Source organism: Cynoglossus semilaevis, chromosome 4, assembly GCF_000523025.1.
Source record: "Cynoglossus semilaevis isolate Cse_v1.0 chromosome 4, Cse_v1.0, whole genome shotgun sequence".
NCBI lineage: Eukaryota > Metazoa > Chordata > Actinopteri > Pleuronectiformes > Cynoglossidae > Cynoglossus > Cynoglossus semilaevis.
In genome coordinates, this window is record NC_024310.1 from 12,646,294 (window position 1) to 12,669,940 (window position 23,647).

The window sequence follows — 23,647 nt, forward strand, 5'->3', positions numbered from 1 at the left end:
AAATCATAAAAAAGCCTCAACCACAGTACAATTTTCAAAAGAAATAGTTGAACTACTTCTGATTTTCCACCGTCTCTGTGTAACCACTGCAAGGCTTCATTAACCACACTCTGAGTTTAAACAGTTCAATAGTGATAGTATATCAGTTGCTTTTCTTTTGCCAATTTTGGAACTGGTGTGACTTCAGCTGAGTTTTGCTTGAATGATTAAATTTGTGTGTAAAGCAGTTGGCGAGCATTGAAAGCATCCAAGAATCACAGTGTGTTACTTCAAAATCACCTCAAACCTTTTTGTCCTTGATAATACCACTTCCTCACACATGTTATTGTTATATCTGTTCCCTGAATACCAAGGTGAACAAGAATATAATTTCCTCTAAACCCAGAGGAAGAAAAAAAACCTCAAGCACACATTGATTTATTCGACAAAAAAGAAAATGAGTCTAACATCTTTGGTAATCTAAGATCCACACATGAAAGATTGTAAGGCTAAGTCTTACCATAGTATCATTTGGACTACACTTAGAGACAAAGCTTTATGCCCAGTGAAGATAAATTTATCTGTGATCTGGTCTGAGGAGTTGACCGACCCCAACACTGTCAGACAGCTGTAAAAGCCACACGTTACATCTGCTCCTACTCCTTCCCCTCAAGGTGGTGCAGAAGAGAGCCAAGCACGATCTGATACATCAGCCTGGCTGGGTGGCCACGCAGATCCCGTGATAAATAGATGAAGACCTCCACTCCGGTGCACGGGACCGACAAAGTCTCTGACTCAATGTATCCCCACGGGATGCAAATAATAACCAGCAAGAAGCCAGAGGCCCATGATGAAACTGTGCTGCCACAGTGGGAGCCACAGCGCCATTCATCATCAAGTCCAATTACAATGAGAAAGTTAGATCTCTACACCTGACGCAACGCTTATCTATGCAGTTCATTAGAGTATTCACTCTGTGGTGGATATGGATGAGATAATTGCAAACTGCACTGTCCTCCTGCTACGACTCAACAATGACGGAGAGTCCTGGTTGAGGCCTGTTGATAAAGTAAGGAACTAATTCTCCTTCTCGTAGTGTAAGATAGTGTCATCCATCATCTGTGGTGTTTTCACGACAATGTGATTTTAACAACATGTACTGTATTAGCTCTGTGTTAAGTTAGCTTATCAGTGCTTTCGCTCCTTTGGCTGAACATCACTTTGACTAACGATGTGGTATTTATGTCCTGTTGTAATCAGAGCGGATGTGAAAAAACGCGTTATGTTTGCAGAAGCCAATTTTTTTGTCGTAAAAGCGTCAACAGCAACTCATTGCCACAATGGAAGAGATTTAAGTGTCAAAACATTAGGGGTAAACAGCAGATACGTGTAAATACATTTCCCAGGGTGACAGCTACTTGCAGGATAAAAGTGATGATCAAACAACAACAGGAGACAGACTGATGAATGGAGTGCATTTGTTCAGGCCAAAAGGACAACTGAGGCCTCTGATTCAACACTTCTCAATCTTTTCTCCACAGAGTTATTCCTCTCCTGTTTGAACTTCCTGTCGTAGCAGCAAATGGTGTCACTAAGGACAAACTTGTGAATCCAATTGTAGTATTTTGAGTCTTTGGACATGGGTCAACTTAAAAATACAAAAAGCTCAAACTAAAATGTACCTCAAAGTAACCTTTTTTTTTACTACGACACTCTTTAAAGTTACAGTATATTTACATATATCTTTTCGTTATTTTAACTGTTCATGATCTAGCAGCACTGCCTCTGCGATCTACTGGTAGATCCTGATCTACCCGCTCTAGACCTAGTATGAACTGAACGATCACATCATTTTATTAAATCTCACCATGACAGCTCTAAAACACACAAGGATTTTCAAGTTTGTTGTAAAGCTGAACACAGCTTGTGTCTTCATGTTTGGGAACAGAATATTCAGCCGCCTTTCACAGAGTATGGTGAGTCTGGCTGACTCGCAAGGGAAGCTTTCCTCTAATGCTGGACAGACGGTCTGTATTTCTCTGCTCTGTGTCAGTGATCTGTGGTCTGTTGAGTTTGTAACAGCAGTCTGACATCAGAGAATAGTTGTTTTTTCTGCCTGTTAGATTATATAAATCTATTTCAACCTCATTTTAATATGACCTCATGGTCTGTACTTTTTTGGGAGGTCATTAAAGCCTGTCAGAGCATCCTGCACTGAAGTTGGTGCTTTTCTACCTCTCGACTATATTTAGAAGAGGGAGGAAGTGTCTCTGTGTATCACTATCATCTGTATGACATGTTGTTTAAAAGAGCTTTTGAAGACCATTCAGAAAAATATATAGATAAGGTCACTTATAGCTTTATTCTAAGCCAACAGATTTCCTTTGCTTTGCTTGTTTGCTAAAATACCCTGAACACTTGGTAGACAGGAAAAGCTGTGAACCTTAGCCTGAGCAACTGTGGTGTCAGAAGAACAGGAAAAGAGAAGCAGTGGCCAACACTGGCTTGATCCAATACTCCAGAACGATATCGCTCCGATAATGTTCAAAGTTTAAGGATCGAACATTGAAAAAAAAAAAAAACAGCCTGTCCAATCCCATACTTCAGCCCAAATGCTCAACTTAACTTTGTTGGTCATAAACAGGGACATTATTGACCTTGTCACTACAAAGAACATTTCCCTACTCTTTCAGATTGATCTTTTCTTATGTAAGGACAATCATCAAAATTTAAAGAAATGTCCAAAAAACCACATACCGTATGAAATGATGACTCAAAATACAGAATAAAAACCTTTAAGTCCTCAAACACAGTGTTGATCTCCAGGCTTGAAAGAGCAAAAACAACGCATCACAAGTCCCTTCAAAAGCCTGGCCATAGGCCTGCTTTTCATATCCAAAGAATTCACACAAAGATTGATGGATGTTAAATAACCCTGTGACAAGTGAAGGAGACTACAGAACAGCATTAAGACTTTCACAACTCTCACATCTGAAGCCTGATCATAAAAAAAGGCTTGGCTTGTGTGGCTACCATCTGGTTACATTCTCAACTGTTCACTCCTTCAAGGTGTCGTCAGTGTCTTTGAGAATTTCTGGTGAATGGACCAAAAGACACGCCCAGTGTGTGGGGCTGGTGCCATGCTCGGTGGACCTCGATGGTAACTTAGCAGCTGGTGGACTTGAACCTGAAACCCTCCGGACCCAAGTCCGCTTCCTTAATCACCACTGCTCCCCCAGACGCACTGGTCGAGAGGAATAGTTACTGTAGGAACACAACTGTTCCTCTGATCTCACTTTTTTAAACTATTTACTAAGGTCATTAATATTGGATTCATAAGAATCACTAAATAAATCAACAATTGTCTAAGAATTTTTCCAAGAAAAAACTAATAACCAGTGCTAAATCTTAAAAATAAAAAAGGTTTAGGCTTGTGCAAAACTACTTTTTTCATTCCAAATTTGTGAAACAGATCACCACAGGCCTTTTCCTCACCAAGGTGAGGTGCTATCAGTAATATATGTATATATATATATATAGTATATATATATTTAAATCTGGGTGTAAAAGCATGGTGTTATTTTTATAAAGACAGCGGCTGAGACGCAGAGGAAGAAGCATCAGTTGGCTGCTTCACCCCAACGGGATACATCCTAGTCAGAGTGTGAAGGCTGATAGCACGGCTGCTTGATTTAGAACTGGCCACGTAACACACGAGGTTTACAGCTAGCTAGCCTCAGAGGTTCATTTACTTTGTGGAAAAGCTCGACACAAACGACACAACCAAACAGCCTGCGAGAGGCAAAGGAGACAAATGAACTGACAATGATCCTTTGGGCTTTTACAAATGACTCCTCATATGCCTCCCAGTCATGGCATATGTCTGCATCGTGTCTAATGAGTGCTGGTGAAATGAGGAGAGTTCAATATCTCATAAAAAGAACTACCTTGTCCTCTTAGGACAGCCTCGACGCCCGACACTAAACATTATGTGACGGGCACACCAACACACAGCCGTTACTGGCGAGGCGTCTGATGGACTCCACGCCGCCCCCTCTTTAATGATCCTTTCTGCAGACACTACGGCAAGAAATCCAGACACTTAATTAACAGGCCACAAAACAACAGCACAACACAGTTTGGTCAGCAAACCCCCTCCCTGACCTCTGACCTCCGACCCCCGTTCTTTCCCCTCTGTGTAATTGGATGGCAATATAAATAGATGGCCTTTCAGATATATATTTCCACATAATTATTTGTTACCCAGACCAGTTTTCTACCAAAGTCAGTCATTGAGTTATTTAGTTGAATAATGGGACTTGATGGTTTCAGGGTTACCTTGTTACAAATACCTATAACGAGGTAATCCTCACTGAATAACCTAGTACCGTGTATGACTCTAACACTTTTTAGTTGCTGCTGTTCCATCTACTGGCGAGTTCGCTAGAGAAATACTTTTTCTTTTTGGTAGATTTGTTTTTTAAATTATCCCCAAATTGTTACAAAAATGTTACAGTGTACAAAACAGTTTAATACAGTATATACAATATGAATGTATTTTCCAGTCCAAGCATGGCAGATATGAACGAGCCCCACTGTGTAGTTTTGACATTCAGGGGTCAGTTATTTTGTTTTGGTTTTTTTAAGATCATGTCTCGCATTGGACTATGAGTTATTTAGGAGTTTAAGAAAATGTCAACAACATACCATCAGCAAACTGGAATAAAGCAGCAGTAAGTAATAAGTCTGATTTAACTAAATCATCCTGAACACCCAAGTGTGGCTTACATTGTTAGTAACTTTGATTTTTTGGTTGAAATTCTCGATCGAGGGCTAAAGCAGCATCAAGAGTTGTCACTCACAATATTATATCAGTCTACAGTTCCTCATAACACATTATAAAATTCTGTCAGTCAACTTGTCAGCCGTAGACTTATTCACTGCCCTGCACTCAGTGAGGCTGAAGTTGGAGCCTCCATGAGATGGTATTTTAAGCTTGAGGTGCTTCGTGAAGAAAAATGTTCCAGCAGTGTGTGTAAATAACAGCATGTGTATCGACTGGTTTTAGAGCAACAATGTGCCCATGTGTTGTTATTCTTTTAGCCTATAGAAAATCAAACTTCACTGGCCTCATCCATACACAGGTTTGTTCTTAGTGTAGATAACTTTGGAGTATGGTATTTCTGTACTGTTTATTTCTGTACCTCATATTATTTACAAATAGATTAGTGTTGATGATGATGGATTTAAAAGATTAACATTTATTTATTTGTGTATTGTAGAGAATTTATGCTTCATCCAGACACCCACGGAGCTTATTTGCGACTCCAGATAAAACCTGTCATGATTTTTGTTCCGTGTAATTTCTGTCGGAAATTGTTGACATTGGAGATCTTTTAAAATCTTAAAAATAAAAAGCATCAAGTTATTTTGATTTTGTTTTACATAAAGCCTGTGCACAGACCACGCAAAACATTTATCAAAAAGGCAGAATTTTTTCTTTTACCAAAGTTCAGACTTCCCGTGTTAATGACTGAATAAAAAAAAAAATACGTAGAATTTATCTTTACATCTAAAGTATAAAATAACGTTGAGCTGTTATTGCAGTCATCTGCAGGCCGTCTGTTGCTTTTGTTACATAAATAAACTGTGCTAAAAGGTTTAGAAAATAGCGTTAGGACCAGCATGTCTGTCAAATGTAAATCTATTGCTAATGGTACGAATGCATCAGCATGTAATTTTACGTCTAGCTAATGACTGTGTGCAGCACTTTGCATTGAATATGCTTTTAAACCTTGGGCAGGTTTCATAAAAGACTTCGCAGTCAACTGTCAATGTTCTATATGAACAACTTTCCTGAGAAATCGTCAAAGGAAAACATTACTCAAACATCCCATACCATATATAAGACACCAACTTCAATCCATTTGACACAGCCACTTACTGAATGTAAAAGTGAATCTTATGTCGTGCAGTTTACAGAATTATTCTCAAAAACAAACGAATTCTTTGACTCTGAATACATTTGTAAAGGGTGCATACAGAACAGCAGAGGCTGGTATCAGACCACCAACTTCTAAGGCAACCAGTGAAAGCCTTGCTGCTCCACACATACAGTGGGATAATATAAAAATATGTGCAGTAACCCACAACATGATTTAGTGCCAGTTTCCAGAGTGCCCAATTACACAAAAGAGAACACCACTTGAGCTGAGGTTGTGTAGGTGGTTGAAAATAAAAAAAACATTTTCAATTTGAACTTATAAAACCAAGATCAAACCCACAAAGGAAAAAACTTTTTTAAGGTAAAATCAAGATAAAAATGTGCATTTTTCAACTTACTTCTCATGGATCGGCACTTCTCAAAACATGAATGGAGAATCGATGTTTGTTTTTGTGTGATTAGACAAATATAACAGCAGAGATCCCTTTGGTACCTGGAATAGTTGAACAGTCGGCTGCCCCACTGGCTGTGGTCTCCTCTGGGAGGAGAGTGAAAGAAACAGGAGTCCGAGCCGTCAAAGTGGTTCAGGCCGTCCTCTGTGTTCTTGGAGGCGTGGCTGTGAACAACATCCAGCAGCACCACGATGCCCATAGAGTGCGCCACATCTACTAGCTGCTTAAGCTCCTCCGGGGTACCGTAACGACTGTGAAACACAGATACACAGAAGCTTAGCGAGTACTTTTTAGTTTCTGCCAAATCAAAAAAAAAAAAAATCTGGGGTTTATGTTTGGTAAAGTCACAGTATAATCCTCATCAAGAACAGGTAAAACTTGTTCAAGGGTAAAAATGTAACTTTATACACAAGGCCACCATACTGTAGCCCTGGTCACAAATTACACAAGGCCTTGGTGTCCACCATACTGTAGCCCTGGTCACAAATACAGAAATATACAGAAAGTTATATCAGTGCTTCTCAAACTATGGTACGTGTACTGCCAGTGGTACACGAGCACTCTCTAGTGGTACGCGGGGAAAATTCACATTTACATTTTCAATTGAATATATCTGACACATACCACGCACAACTAATACGACATTTAAACATAGACATCTTTTTTAACATTTCTAAACATCTCTCCTGCGTGGTGGAGGATAACAGCGAAGGCCTGTGCTGCTGTATTCTAACGTTGGTCATCATGGTGGTACTCAGAGAGCTCAATGTTTTCTCAGGTGGTACAGAGTATGAAAAGTTTGAGAACCACTGGTCTAGGTCATGATGTTACCACTGTGTAATTGTAGGTGAGTGACATCAGTACTTATATACTATACATATACATATATGTGAGTTCTGATCTACAGTCAAAATCGAGTTTCATCAAACCATAGGAAGGGAACTCCCCTGTACATCTGTATTCATGCTAAACGACTTACATTGTTATATATTTCCTGCATTTGACGTGCATTGTTTGGTGTTGTCCAAATGACAATAAAGCTCTATTCTATTCTACCATTTTCTATGCTAATAAATTCTATGCTATGCTTTTTGATTGTATTTTATTCTTTGGCTTTAATACTGTGAAAAACATAACGTTTTATTCAGATTAGCAGACTTCTTCTACGTTATTTTTTCCGGAACCTTTTTTTAGTTATAATGAAGAAAAGTGGATAGATTTTTTTTTAATTGCCATGCATGAGCACAAATTTTTGCATCTTGTCACCACCGTCTCCAAAAATAGGTGGTTTGTTAGTTTCAAAGGTAACAGCACAAGTACAAAGTCCTCCCACTGTTCTTTTGTCTACACCATACTACCACAGTGTCAACAGGCCTGTAATTAAGGAGAAACAGCCAGACTACACTGTGTTTTTCACCAAAACATACAAGTGATTTAAGGCAGTGTTTCCTAAACTTTTTTTCTGGGGACCCATACTTTAAAAGTCAAAAACCTTTGCGACCCAAGTCAACAGACATTATACGTAAACTCCTGGGAAACATGATGTGAGACGACCCGATAAAATCTCTAGCGACCCACCAGAGGGTCGCGACCCAGTCTTTGGGAAACAATGCTTTAAGGGACCGGTTGCATTGATTCTCATTCCATAAACATTGTTCAGTTGTGGTTTTATTCATCCATCAGTCATCAGTTGACAACAGTTTTGTAAATCTTATGTAATACTTCTCCATGACAATAGCTTTGTAAATCTTATGTAATACTTCTCCATCTTTATAAAAAAAAATTAATATCTGAAAATAACCAACGAGAAGTGTGTGGAACAGAAACCACAGCTACTTGTTTCGTCCAGTAACGACTTTCTGTCCTCACAGCTATCTTTACATCAGCTCTCTTACAAAACAGGACACATTGCGACACTATTACCCAGCTTCCCGGTATTGAAGCGCTCAGGTTTTATATGACGCTGAAAGATCAATCATGGGTGAAATTAAACCAGATACATTACACTTTGAGTTTGTGCTCTACTCAAAGGAGGCATCTTTGAAAGGAGATAAATACTCGGACTAGGCCTCCTTTATCTAAAACTCCCAACGTTTCCAGGATTAAAGGCTAATGTATTTACAGAGATTTTTTTTTTTTACGTTATTGCTGGTGTCACACATCCCTGACCTTGAATTATGGAGACAGAGTTACATCTGAAGTCACCAACTTTTTTAGAGCATGAAGTTATTCTAGATGATTTCAGCAGAATTTTGCAGGTTTTTGTTTTCTATTTTGTGAACAAGATGCCAAAATTGACCTTGTGTGACCTTTCCAGAAAGAGAGCCACAGATGCTCCCACCAAGGTGTCAATGCGAGTGTGAATACTTTTTTGTTCTGCATGTGACCCACAGACCAGTCAAGGGTGAACCCTGAGTGGCTCAATGTTGGCTGGGATTTGAACCAGCGCCACATCATCTCTATGAACAGGATTGTGTCCCCAGAATTTCTTTCTTGTATTATTGAATATATAATGATGGTAGAAAACAGTACAACATAGTACTGTATTTTACTGAGTCCTGGTACTGTCTTTTTTTATATTTGTTAACTGGGTTTATTGAGTCAAAATGAACAATGAAGTTTAATGATGTCAATAAAAAGGACACAGTCTGATACAAATCACTCTGTGAGAAAGACATATTCACCTGGACGCAGCAAAGAAACTTGTAACCTGATATCCGAAGCTGGCGTAGTAGGCGTGCTCCATGATAGCCATCAGCTGGATACAGTTGTAACCTAAATAAAGAGGGGAAAAGGGTCAGAGAGGGAAAACAATATCATTTTTTCCCCCTCTACATTGTAAAAATCTCCTATCAGATGATAAAGATGAATTGTGGAGCTGATATCCTTACATTTAGGCTCGAGTTTAAACCACTGAATTATGAATGATCCGGAAGTGTGTGTAATATATTGTACGCAGGGCTGTATCATAAAACATCTAATGTCTTTTTTATGAGCCATTTTATCCTGTGTTATACAATAGTCAGAGTTCCTGTAATAACATGATACGGTTCATTTGGAGACAAACACTGGTCAAAAATATTGGTTCAATGTGAATTTCTTTAATTTGAGAAATGTGGGAGTGTCACCTGAGGCAGTTCCACCTGTCACCCATAGGGGTCTCAAACTCAATTGTGATTTGTGTTTTGGTTGGGATTTTCCCATTTTTGTGGTCCAGAAGTGGGTCATTGATATCTGGGGAGCACGGGGCAGGGAAACATACATCTACGTTTTAAAATAAACGCATCTTTTTTTTTTTTTTTTTCAACAGCGTCCAGATGTGACCCGATACTGAGAACCTGAGCTGCGGGCTTTTTCTGTCAGAAAAACACGACCGTGGCTACAGAGAAACAAACGTATCTGAATCACAGGGTCATGTAGAACATTTTAGGAACAACCTATGAATAAACTTCTTCAATGAATAAGAGAACGAGAGGTTTTTAAACCACCATTGAGCTCTCCAGAGGGGGTCTCCACTGTAGGAAAGAGTTATTTATTTCACACTTTTTGGGCTAGAGAGGGGAGAGACAGAGAGAGAGACACAGAAGAAGAGTGTGTGAATTGTCTACCAAATCTATGTATATTATATCTAAATTCCCCCCAAAAAAGAGAAAAACACAATGAAATGACCGAAGAAAACTTTTTATCAATACGCTCCTAGCATTGCATCAGAACGGCCTTATCAGAAACAGGAACAGGACCAACATTCCAGAATGTTCATGCATATGTGTGCTCTACTTGACTAAGAAATGCGAGATGCAGCCTGAGTTTCACTCATGTTTATGGAGGCAGGCTGTTTCAGAGTCAGTGTTGTCACAGGCTGTGGAGCCTAACCTACAGAACACTGTCTAATGGGCAGTAACCCTCCAGGCCATGCCAGTAAACATGATGTTGACTTCATGATGTTGTGCTGTGCAAAGCAAGAGCGACAGGTCTGCCACAGGAAGTACTGCTAAAGTAGAAGAGTGGTGGCATTCAGAAGCCCTCGCTGTGTGAGCTGGGCGGTGTCCCAGTGTTGACAGAGGAGGTGCAGTAAAGTGGCAGCTAGGAACTGCTCCGTGACCCATCACAATATGATCTCCAGAGTGAAACAGACAAGAGGGGCTCAGATCTGGAAAATTCTACGACTTATTGGAAACCTCATCGAAGTCTTTTCCTCCACGACACTGAGGATGTTAAGACGTAGTATTAGGGGTCCCATTAAACACTATTATCCAAAGAGACTTACACGAGGAGGACGTAGTATATGGTTGTACTGTGGTTGGAACTCTTTTTGAGTGTAGACATGTTAGGAAGCCGTGATAACCACTACACTATAGAACTGAATTTATGAGAATGAACATGTCGTAAATTCATGAGAAAATAGCCGTAGTATTACGGTAAAAAAATCATTAATTTATGATGAAAAAGTAATCAGTTTAGGGGATTCAAATCATAAATTTAGTTGGCATGTTTTGGAGGAGCTGAGAGAAGAGCACACATTGTTAACAAGTGTGTCAGAATAAGAAACCTGGAGAATCTCGTGCAGTTATATGTTCGTGTTGGGTTCACAAAAAAAAGGTGATACCTAATAAGCATCAGGACAATGAAAAGTTCTCTTTACCACCAAGATAAACAGCATTTATTAGACGTCTTTACCACCAAGATAACAGCATTTATTAGACATTTGATCATAAGTGGTTTAAAGAGTGGTTTTTAAAGTTTCCGTTCGAGACTTGGACACACGATGCATGGGATGACGCGTTTGTACGAATATTAGGAATTTATTTTTTAAAATAATTATTACTTTTTTTCATAACGTTAGATTTTACTCTCATGAATGTATGGCTTTTACTTTTATTTTTTTATTCTCAATGTGGCCTAAATACTCGTCGTGGAAACAAGGACGTTTAAAATGAAAGAAGCCAACTTCAAGGAGATTATTTCCTGTTCTTATGTCTCACCCAGGTCCCTTATCCGGGGCAGCACGTTGGTTGTGAAGTTGGCATAGGAAGCAATCTTTCCCTCTGGTGAAGCAATTCCCACATGGGCCTCGTATGTTCTCAGGCTCGAGGGTTTCTTTGGCCGAGGATGTATTTGCTGGAAGACAAAAAACAAAATACACAACAGACACGGGATGATGAGTACAGCACGTTCTTTGCTAAAAATTAAAGAACATTTGGTAACCAAACAATAAGGTCAAAGACGACGTGGATCGCCGCACGAAAATATCTTATCACAGAGGCTGAAAATAGTTCTTCACATTAAATATTAATATACCCATGATTCACTGTGTCGACGATACACAACCGAGGGGATTTGTTTTATACATGCTGTGAAACGGTGTTCTTTGTGGCTAACCACAGACCTTAAGTGTGACGCACACGGCTGCCACTTTAAGGCTGAGCAAATACAGTATACTGTATACTATACAGTACTTCTGTTAGAAGTCAATCAGAGAGGAAGTACTAACTACTCATTACACTTGGCTGAGCTTGAGCCCAGGACAACAAACAACACTTATGTTGTTTTTTTTTTAAAGTTCTGCAGCATCTAGTACACTAGTGTTTCAGTCTAAAGACATAAGAAAAGGAATCAATTCTCACAATGTACGGATGAGGAGGGTCCCAGTGAACCCAGTCATAGATGACAGACTTCTCCTCCTTGGTCACGTATTTTGCCCAGGGTGAGATGCGGTACAGTCGTTTACCCTCCTTGGTGTGAACCACCACCTAGGAAAATAAATAAATAAATATAATGTAAAAATACTGTCTTTGTTATAGGGCAATAAAATAAACCACAGAGGAGATACAACAGGCACAAACTGCAAAGGGAAATACTTTTTGGTCAAATGAGTCGACAGGGAATACAACCAAAGCCATCAGGCAGTCATTGGATGTTTTTGAAAGTGATGCAGATAAAACATAAAAAAAAAAAAAGATTATATATTTTTTTTCAATATATATATTTGAACAATTATTCAAAAAACAATGGAAACCTGGCAGGAGTGTGTCCTAGAAATAAAACAAGTCAACTGGAGGATCAAACAACTGGAATTAAGTGCGACTTGTTCCTTTTGAATCAGTTACAATAACAATGGCGTTCAAGTGGCTGCAGTTACAATGGTAAAAAGAGTGTTTGAAGGGGCCAAACTGGTTCTTTTTTATTATTATTACATTATTCGTGTATCAAACAAGTACTTCTTCGTATTACTCAGTACCCTTGAAGTAGCTCTCAGTTTCAAAAAGGTCGTCTCCTGCACTAGAGTTTCAATAAAAGGCCATTCCACTTCACCTTACCTCACTTCACTTCTTCTTTGATTGGTCTGATGTCTGACTGACAGGCGACGACAGACAAATGTCTGGTGAAGTTGTACAAGTATCCAAAGATTAAATCTTGGGTGGAAGATGCTGTTGTATATAATTTAAAAAACTCATAAATAGAGATTCTAAGTCAAAAGAACTACTAAACTAGGTTTTAGTTTTGGGAAGCATTTTTTAAGCATATAGATATGTTTTAAATTTTTAGAGCTTGATCATTTATTGTGCAATTTCAATCTATTGTACAGCATCCACCCTGATATAAGAAGCTACATGGAGTGCTAGGAAGGTTGAGAACCAGTGCTGCATGATGTTACATGAAAGGTTCATGTGTTCTCTGTGTTTGCTCTAACTGGGCCACCGACTGCTCCATTCTGGGAGAAAGACTTGAGCAAAGGATCAATTTAGAAAAAAGGGAAATCTGAATCATTATCCTTTGACTCTCGTCAATTATGTCTGCACTTTGAGAAAGTAAAGGGGTCAATTTGGAGTAGTTAGGAAAAAAAAAATTCATACTAAAAAGCTACATTGGCTCTATCAGTAAAATCTTAAAAAAAAAAAAGACTGGGTGAGAGTTTGAAAAGCCAACATAGAGAATCGATCCTGTGGAGTTAGCCACAGTGTGTGTTCGCCCTCATGCATCCCTTGCAGAACGGACATTAGAACCTGGCTAATTCAGGCTTCTGTTGTGAAGTAATAACTGTTCCAATGCCACCTGCCAGTGAGTCTTTGGCCAGACCCCCTCTGGGTTTTTTCATTATGACCAGGCCACTTGGGGGTTGGCTGCCTGGCTCCGCTTATGACGAGCTTCGCAGTTTATAGGATTAGGAAAAGATAGTTGGATAAATGGACTGGCATGAAGCCTGAGAGATCCAGGGCCCTTCAGACAAACTGGCCAGCATTAGTGCATTAAAAAAATCTGAGGTCTGGAGCAGCTGAGGGCTGTACTGTCTGAATAAACAAAAGAAGAAAATTCTGGGCAAGCAATTTGCAGAAAAAATTGGCATTGGATTACTCCAATTTACCTTTGTCAAAGTCATGCACATTACAGCAACATATTTTTGGTTAATACAGTATGTGCACATTTCTGTACGTCTACGAAGACAAACTGAGGCCAAAACAAAAGGGGCTGGAAGGGCAAACCGCTCTGTATGACAGTGAACGCAGCAAAGCTCGTGCTTCCACGAGGGAGTGCTGTGGAACTAATTCTAAAGTGGGGCTCTTAGTGCGATAGCCATTCATAGGCAGCAGGGGTGCACAAGGAAAGGCCAGGTGCCAGCATTTCCATCTGCTTCTTATCGTCCTCAGACTGACCTCCACTGACAATGGGAGCTGGGCAGACTGTCCAGGGTGCAGGAGCCTGCCAACTCTGACCCAGTCCCAAGGAGAGTGGAGCCACGCTGCCATCCACTTCTCATCTGGCATCTCACATCAGGATTACCTCCCATCTATGCTGTTTGTTGAGAAGACACAATGCATAATGGGAGGTGTGTGTTTTATCATTTAACCCTGGTAAATTACTTAAAAAAACCCAACAAAAACCCATGACCTGTGCTTTTCAGCGCAAAAAAAACAAAACAAAAACACCACACTGTGTTGAGTCCTCCGTGGGCTGCCACAGATGGGATCTAAAAAACAAAAGCCATCAGATGAGCTCCTCGGGTGCATCTACCCTCCACTGTGCGGACTGTTCATAAGACGATCCTCTTTCTGCTGACTGTCCACGTGACACGTCAGTGACGGCGACACGCCAGGTTTTTACTTGCTTCATAAGACACGGCACATGACAGGCAATCTCCCTTTGCACATTACCGTGACACGTTCCCATGCCGCTGCAGCAGCATGACACCCGCCGAGGGAGTGAAAATAGGCATGAAGATGTTCTGTTCCTCTACCTTGAGCTTGCTGTTATGATCCACAGCTGGAGACTTGTCGTGTTTAGGAGGTATAATCAGCTCCCACTTTCCAAAGTCTTTCTTGCAGTAGGGGTGAGAGAATTTGTCCCAGGCATCTAAGTGTGAACAGAGAGAGGATTGGAACACAGTTTACTGAACATTTCTGGGTATCAACCCTAACTGGAGAGACTCAAGATCACATTTATTATTACCATCAGTTTTACCATTAACCATTGGTTAACAGTGATAAACAGTTTTTGATCATGTTAGGGATTCTTTTGTAGGTCTCACTTTTAGTCAAAATGGACCCTGATTTAAAAAAAAAAAAAAATCAACAAACATTTAGTCTTGTTGTTTGTGATGTTCTTTAACAATGTAATGTTGATGATGTGCAAAGTTGCCACATTCCACTGGATGGAGCTGTCTATCCCATGTGATGTACATTAATACTTGACACTACACTTCCACTGTAATACCACAAATACTACTCCAAAATCCAGATACATCGTCGTAAGAAAATACTTGAAGTAGTACATGACGCAAATGGATCATTGCACAGTAACAAGCAGCTCACCATTGGTTCAGCCCATTGACCTTGACCAATTAAAAAGGACAATAAACTGACCCTACATTTTATCAGAATCAATTGGTTTTAATCCAATGAGATTTTCGCTGTGTTGGTCTCCGTCTCTGCCAGTCGCCAGGCTCATCAGCCAGAGGATTTTTACGCAGTCAAGTCAGGCTACATTTATCGCCTCATTGGGGCTTTTAACTACAGTCCTCGTCCCACTTTGCCAGTAGGCTAAAGGAATCGATTTCTACTCAGCAGTATAATTTACTCAGCTCCAATAGGGAACAACAAAAATATAAATTTAGAAAAACAAAAAACTAGGGAAATTAGAAACTAGACATAAAGCTAGCCATTCTGTATGTAATAAACCTTTTATCTGCTCTTTATGAAATTGGAAGTGTGCATGACAATTGTTCTCCAAGGGAGGAAATAGCTACCATTTATGGCTGCAGCGTCGTGAGGCGGAGAACGTCTCTGCTGCCTCTGGTTATTTTGGGTTTAAGCCCTGGGGGCAGATTGGTTTTAGTTTGCGTGCAGGAGTAAACTGATTCCCAGTGATATCACCTGGGTGTATTTGTTAGAATTAGAGTGACTTAGCAACACTGGCAATTAATGAAGCTAGTGATGAAACGCTGCCTGTGATGGATGTCATGGTATTTTTAAAACATTGCTGGTTGCTGTGATGAATTGTGCTGCCAACTCTTCAGCGCTCCGGATTTCTCCTCTGCTCATTTTGTTTTTTTCGCATACGTACCAATTTTTCCGTAACCTAAAATTTGTCATTGTCTTGATTTTTTTTTTTTTTTGGGTTCTTTTCCCCTCGTCTTGAGTTAAGGTAGATGGGGTTTCAGCCACTGTGGCATTGACATATGGAGTAAACAGTGACAGAAACTGTTCTTACTGTAGAGATCCTGGTAGGTGGGCACCAAGATGTGGATCATGGATGTATTTCATGTTTGAGTGACGTGCACTAAAGTAATTGAACTGGTGTTTTACAGCTGTACAAAGTGATTATTATAAATATTAACATATAATAAAAGACGCAATAATTTGGTTTTTAGAGAATATTTTAGCTATCTGAACTGTTAAAAAATAGAAAATAAATCTGCATTTGTAATCTGTGACCTAATAATAAAAGGTAATACATAGAAAATTAGCTAGCGAGATACTGAACGGCCACCCAGTGATCTTAACTGTCCAGTTTGTGTGTGTATTTCTACTCTGAGCAGAATGCTGGTGGGCCACGAGTGATGCATTTTTTAATCGAGGCTGCAGGCCAAATAAAGTTTGACCCCGTGCCACAATTAGGACCAAGGCCAGACTGTGGACATCCCTTCCCTACTGCAACTTTTTTACCTCTCTTGTGACCTGTATTTTCTGTAAGTCTATCTAAATGAATGTCTTTTCCTTGGACTTCATTATCGTAATACATTCAGGTTGGTTTTTGTGATCAGCAGTGATCTCCTGTATGCATCCGTGTGTAGAAGCAGCAGGCTCACTGATCTGAAAGGCAAAATGATAAAGTACCACTTCAGCGCTCATTGAATTAACCCCCCCGCATGAAGAACAGAGAGGCGTTAAATTCATAACCCGCTGATACCACATTACCCTCTGTCGACGACAGACAGGGAAATATTACAACTTAAACATTTATTATTAGGCTTTGGTTTATACCGACTTACACTAATCCATATCTGCTGTGTACTCACCGGGAGGAGATGGGAGAGAAGATGAATTGCATGAGATGCTCAGAAAGTGACTGGGCAGAACACCAGCACTTTTAAACAGGTCAGCCCAAATCTTTCTCTACTATTTATTTCTCCGACTGAGCTTGAGCTCCTCAGAAAAAAAACCTCCAGATAGAACAAAGAACATTATGCAGCCGACCCGCAACATATTCATGAACAGGGCTACTGGGCTGTTTTCACATTTATTGCCAAATTGAAATCAAATAACATGACTGGGCTGTGTCAAAATATAATGTCCCACGGAATTGAAAGCCGGAAATTGAGCGGCTGCCGAGTTCCAGGCGGGATAATTATGAAAAAATAAACCGAACAGGAATAATTGAGAAAGACGGACTGGCAGCAAGAGACGAAAGAGAGAAATGTTCAGAAAAGGAAACTCCAGGATTGAAAACAGAATCAATCTGAGCGGTATTACTATTAGCATTTGCTTCTTTTATCACTATCAGGCGAGTGTCAGTTCAGAATGGCAGCAGCAGAGAGGTAAGTAGTCTTCGGTCTGTGGTGCATGGAGCATTACTAACACTATTTGAGCTATGTGAACGGGTGGGAAATATTTCACCTTGTTTTGTGTTTATTCCTCTCCTGCATTTTCTGTATTAATCCCGCTGGAGTAATTCTAGAAATTACTGCTGACATATATAATGGATCGCTCGATGAAAGTAAAAGAAAAACAAATTAAAATGCCAGACCTTGTTTTACCTTGTGTATCACTTTGACAGATGAAAGTGAATCTAGTTTTATCTTGTTAATGATGACAAAAATAAATATCTTTAAAAAAAAGAATATATATATATATATATATATATGTATATACTTTTATAACATCCCATATTTGGATGGAGATAAAAGACTCCACAGACCAATCACCTGGAATTACTTTCAAAGCTAAGACCACAGGGACAGAGATTTCAGAGCAAACACAGAGGTTGCAATTTTTCTCGGCATCTTTGCAGCGATGATGAAATAACAAGCCTCTAAAATATTAATACACACTCCCACATTAGGAGTATGTAAGTTTATACCATGTAATCAATATTTTCTACTACTATTTTCTCCTACTCCCAGGTCAGTGGATCAAAAAGCCTGATACCAGTGCACCCGAGTGGCTGTGTTTAAATTTAACTCTAACTTTTGTGCTTGAAAGAGCAGAAATGCAAGCAAATCCCTCTAATTGCAACATGAATAAACATGTGTGCAGTGAAATACTGTATCTCCATAGTAACAGTGAATAGGTTCAACTGGGAACGCATTCTTGTTTCCCAAAGACTGGGTCGTGACCCTGAGGTGGGTCGCAAGAGCTTTTTGGGGGGTCCTCTCGCATCATGTTTCCCAGGACTTGGATCGCAAAGGTTTGTGTCTTTTAAAATATGGGTCTCCAGAAAAAAAAGTTTGGAAAACTGCAATAGAACATGATTGGATTTGTATTTGTAAATTAAATATTAAAGCAATAAATAATGTAATACGGTAATAATTATCAAACTCTCTCAAATGGATCATTTGAAATTGTAGATATGGTACAGCGGTGTCACAGTGCAGTACTTACTGAAGTCACCAGTGAGGAAGAGGGCCTCTGCAGCAGGAGCCCACTCTTTAAAGAAGAGGCTGTTGTCAGGTCGTCGCTGCACACCGAAGCTCCTGTAGCTGCGGGTAAACTGGTCGAAGCCCCCCTCCGCCTCCTCCAGCTGAAAGAGCTGCTTCTGTAGCAGCTCATACCTTCAAACCACAGGAAACACACACACACACACACACCTGAATGAAAATACTGAAAACACATCTCTATGGGTCTTAAGAAAAAAAAAAAAGAAGGATATTTTAATAGCCACAGGTTTGGTAGCAGAATTTTTACTCTGGTTAATGTTATTTCTTTGGCAAATGTTTGGATAAGTTAACTTTGGACAAACCATCTTGAGATTTTATTTTGTTTTTCTACTAAATGCATCTATCTCCATGTATTACTCTACTTTTGAATTACTGTTAACTTTAAAACTTTTTAATTGATTTTTGAATACATATTAACATGATATTGATCAGTGAACTGGAGTCTTACAAATGATCAAATCCACATACATGTGGGCAATTATAAAAAAAGAAACAAACACTGTTTAAATGCACCACAAAAAAGCAAATACAGTTCATTGTAGAGATCTACTGGTAATTCTTTGGCAATTTGGCATTCCAATTATTGAAATGTTTTTTTCCTTCTTCGATTACCTTACTTTTTATTCCCTTTGCTCTATTCTCATAACAACATATTATGAATTCTTACCCACAGATTGCACACATTCACAGGTTCTCTCCTGAGTTCAACAACTCTCAAAATAAAGAGCTTGATGACTGGAATTAGGTACTAAATAAAAATGAGTTCCTCTGCATCCAACTTTCTCCAAAATAGAATAAGACCCGGAGAGAGTTGGAGACGGAAGAAAAATCAACCAATTGCTAATTTTATTAAAGTCCATTTTTGAGCAGTGGTACAGTAAAATATTTTAGCAGCACCAGAGGAGCCAGGATTTCACTGCAGACAGAACAATTAGCAACAGAAGCAAAACATTCTGCAAACTGGCCCATGAGATGGATGCTTCAATCTCAGCCAATAGATTTAGTGGAATTAAATGTATTAATTCACCATGAGTGAAGTCAAGTTGTCAATAGAATGACCGTTGATTAAACTTCCTGGTTGCTTAATTCCGGACTAATTAATTGAACTAAAACCTTACTGAGTAAAAACTCCTTAGGATTTGAATCATTAAAAATGTACACAATATCGTATGTATTGGAAAACCAAGATGCACGATTGCAGTTCTCCTTGTTTAAATGCTGACACAGGCGTGATGAAGTCACTAACTTCTTGAGACTGTTACACAAGAGGGTATCTAAATTTAGAGCGAGCGTTCAGGTCTGTTGTGTAGCGTGTGACTGATGATGACAGCTGAAGCACAGAGGTGTCAGGACAGTCTGCATCATCCTGACCAAACACAAATGGAAAGTCAAATCGCCAGCTTGGGCTTTGGCCTGTTTGCCAACAGGTCACGTCGGAAGGAAAAGCTCTCCCTCTGTTCCAATGTATGTTGCGTAACAAAGTGGCTAAAATAACCGGAGTAGCAGAACCAAAAAGCACAAAGAAAGAAAGACCTTTCCCCATGACAATCAAACTTAGCGGGTCAATCCTAAATTTAATTATTTTTTTAATGATATATAAAAACAGAGATAAATTATGTAAAGTTTGCCAACACATTTTTAAGTGAAGCTTACATTAATGATAGGAAGCTCAATGACCAGCATTCCAAGGTCTCGCCAAAATTCTAGTCAAGTATATTTTTAACTAACACGATGGAACATAACTCACCCGCTTATTTCAAAGACATGTCCCTTTCAAATATGTTGTGTGGGGGTCTTGGAAATGCTTTCATGTAGCACTGTATCTTCTGGTTGTTTATTTATACCTTCTGAATGGAACCAAACAAATATCAAAAAAAGTAAATTTCTAATAAACACCTCACTCTGATTTCCTGCGACACAATTAAAATGACTGAAGAAATGAATGTTTTTTATTACATTTTGAAAGGAATTTTTGTTTATTTTTTTTTTCAATTGAAAATCCCTCAATTTGATTGTTGTATTGTAACATAACTGAGATATTAAAAAAACATTTAAAAAATAAAAATAAAAAAAGAGATCAGAAAAAAAAGCATTCACACCTTTAATAAGGGTGAAAACACTGAATTTACTCCGACATCCTGACTTCAGCTGGCCCAGCAGGCTTTCATACAGCAGGAACCAAGGTGACATTCAAATGAAGGCTTTAATGCCTGTCTCTGACAGTTGCATTGCATTAATGAGGCATTAAAGAGAGGCCTGAGCATTTACGGAGCGGGTGATTGATGAAATCGTAAATTCCTTGCCAACATCAACCCTTTTGTTCGACCTGAGACAGGTAGAGGCAAAATAAATGCTGCCTGAGAAATAAATGATTTAACTCTGTGAATTATTTAAAAAAAATGTAATATATACATACAGTATATACACATACGTATAATATTTTATTTTTAAGTTTCTCTATTCCCATGTGAATCGGCTAAGAGCATGTACTGCTGTTTTTTCAAATTAAATATCCAGTTTTGCATGAAGCATACCTAATTGCCATTATGAGCAAAAAACACAATATTCTGGCCGTATCTTTACTTTGAAAACGGCCAGTAATGACATATTCAAATATTTGCAAACATCTTATGCTGCAGTAGCCGCGCTCCCGTCAGTGTAAATTAATCATCTTGTGGTGCCACAAACTTTAAATTCCTGGTAGCACTTCCCCCCCAACTTGCACAACAGGAAGGGTAAATAATGAAGCATGTCAACAGAGTCCTGCTTGCTCAGGCTCTAACCTCCATGCAGTATCAACAGCTGGGGTATTTTTTTATGCAACCAATCTAACATCCTGGTGGTGAGGATAAAATATGAGCCTGCCTTTAGCTCCAGAAACACTTAATTGGTGCAAAAGTTAAACTATACGGTCTCCATACCAGCAACACGTGGTGGGAGACGAAACTCAAACAACCGTAGATGAGGACAGACATTAGCCATGACACGGTGGTGAAATCTAAAGAATATGTCTGTGTGGTCATAGGTCTGCTGATAAGGCGGCTGAATTCACAGAGCCATGCAGCACAGTGGGGGGCGGGGGCTCAGTGTGACACAGCAGCCAGAAAGAAGCTCTTGATTACTATGCTTGTGCTCATGATATGGTGTTTGGATGCCAAGCCTTAGAACACCAGGGGCTTACTGAGAATTAACCTTCACACAGCAGCAATCGTATACGTGAAATCATTTGCGTAAAGCTTTCATCAGCGAGGCAGGTGTTGGAGACGCATCGAGAGCCAGGTGAAGCCTTGCAACCCCAAGCTGTGTCTTAGATAGAACTGACACGCTCATCTCTTGGGCTCTAGTGCTGCTCGCACTTTTCAAATACAAAGCAGGTGGTCCCTTACGTGCCACATTAGAGACGGGATCAGACGCAGTAATGAAAATGGATAAAAGTATATGGGCCCTAAGCAGAGTTTTAACGCCTTTTGAGAAAGAGCCAACAGGAAGAGGCCAGTGTAGCAATGGTAGCTGCAGATCATTATCTCTGAAAGGATGTAACACATATCACACGTTTCTTTCTCCTTTCATCCAGAATATAAAGCGTGAATGAGATGCAGAAGAGGAATATGATGAAAAAAAAGTGAAATGCCATTCTATAGTCCAACTGAAATGAATGGTTATTGTCACTGTTTGCTATAGTTTGAAGATTTAAACAGTTTTAGTTTAGGATAAACAAAAAAAAAAAAATAACATGACAGTTTTGGTCAAAGGAAAAAAAACACTGTGATAACAAGAAAAAATAAAAATTGCATTTATTACCCATTTAACTTTTTAATAAACAGATTACTGTACATACAGTACAATAACAGTATTGCTCATTATGTGCCAGAGAACTTGCACATTTAAAGAAAAGTTATTTGATTCTCCCAAAATAAATAAAACTCAAATCTGTAATTTGGTAACGCATTTGACATTTAATTAGCTTATCAGGGTTAAAGACAAGGAAATTACTTTTGGTTCTTTCAAAGACCAACTTTAATTCTATTCATTATTCACAAACCAATTTAGAAAATAATACATGTAACCCACTTGGGATACAGACGTGCTTAAAACTAACTTTTTCTAACTTTTCCCTTTATTTAGACTTTTTTATATTGGTTGGGGACTGAGGGGTAGTAATTGGTGAAAATGTTCCCCAATCCCCATAGTTTGTAAGTTAGTGCCTATGTAACCTAATCCTTTTAGTATTTTTTTATATATGTAACAGGTTCTCAGTCTACAGCTTCAAGACAAATGCTTCCTTGAATGTACGCTCTTATAACCCTAGGGCATACATTTGTTTGAATGTATTATAACCCTAGGGCATACATTTGTGAAATAAAGTAGGTAAAGTATTTCTTACAGATTTTGGTCCTTTTTTTCCTTTGATTTCAAAGGTTCCAAACAACAAAGAGAAATATTTAAACACACTTTTTTTTTTCTTTTCTTTTAAATTGGTGATTTTTTGGTTTACAGTAGAAGTCAGTTTCCTTTCAGGAATTAATTAAAACGCACTCTCAGTGAATTAAATTAAAAGACAAATTTCTGACAAATATTCAATGGAACTAAAGATACATAGTGTATAAGCCACACCCCAATTCTAAATGTATAGAATGTTACATCATATAATCCCCATAGAATATATTACACAATCCCACAGGCCTGTTTCTTATAAAATATATACATTTAAATATTAGGAGTGTGAATGTGCTCAGAAAATGCTGTTCAGTTTTCAGAATCAATATTAGTAATAATAGCCTCAGTGATCCATTTAACTTTATCCAAAAATATGTATCACATATGTCCTGACCATGCATATTATGGACAGACAGATTATTTATCAATAGGGAAGGGAAAAAACATTGAATGTAGGACAACATGAGAATTATTATAACTTATAGCACATGATAAAGAGGGTGAAGAGTGGACATACGTGTGTGTGGTGTACTTTGTGTGTGTGTGGTACTGTGTTTGCGGTTGTTCCAAGGACTTAGGCAAACAAATCCAAAACCAACTTCCCCTTAAATTACACCACTGTCTATAGCTCTGAATCCTTAATTATTGACATGAAAATATGACCCAATTTTGACGACGTACCCA

General features: G+C 38.9%; 1 protein-coding gene and 1 long non-coding RNA gene across 2 annotated transcripts in view; both read right to left on the minus strand.

The window, feature by feature from the left end:
• gbe1b (glucan (1,4-alpha-), branching enzyme 1b) overlaps positions 1 to 23,647 on the minus strand; it is an 85,336-nt gene that overhangs the window by 59,649 nt on the left and 2,040 nt on the right. The window contains exons 2-7 of the mRNA XM_008309264.3: positions 18,471 to 18,640; positions 14,609 to 14,724; positions 12,000 to 12,125; positions 11,358 to 11,493; positions 9,060 to 9,150; positions 6,417 to 6,626 (exon numbers count right to left, since the gene is read on the minus strand). Coding sequence (XP_008307486.1) covers positions 6,417 to 6,626; positions 9,060 to 9,150; positions 11,358 to 11,493; positions 12,000 to 12,125; positions 14,609 to 14,724; positions 18,471 to 18,640 — 849 coding nt within the window. The remainder of the gene's footprint in view (positions 1 to 6,416; positions 6,627 to 9,059; positions 9,151 to 11,357; positions 11,494 to 11,999; positions 12,126 to 14,608; positions 14,725 to 18,470; positions 18,641 to 23,647) is intronic.
• LOC112486980 (uncharacterized) lies at positions 9,663 to 11,351 on the minus strand. Its single transcript, XR_003049626.1, has 2 exons — positions 11,045 to 11,351; positions 9,663 to 11,009 (listed from the first exon to the last, which is right to left on the minus strand). It is a non-coding gene; the product is annotated as an uncharacterized LOC112486980 (long non-coding RNA).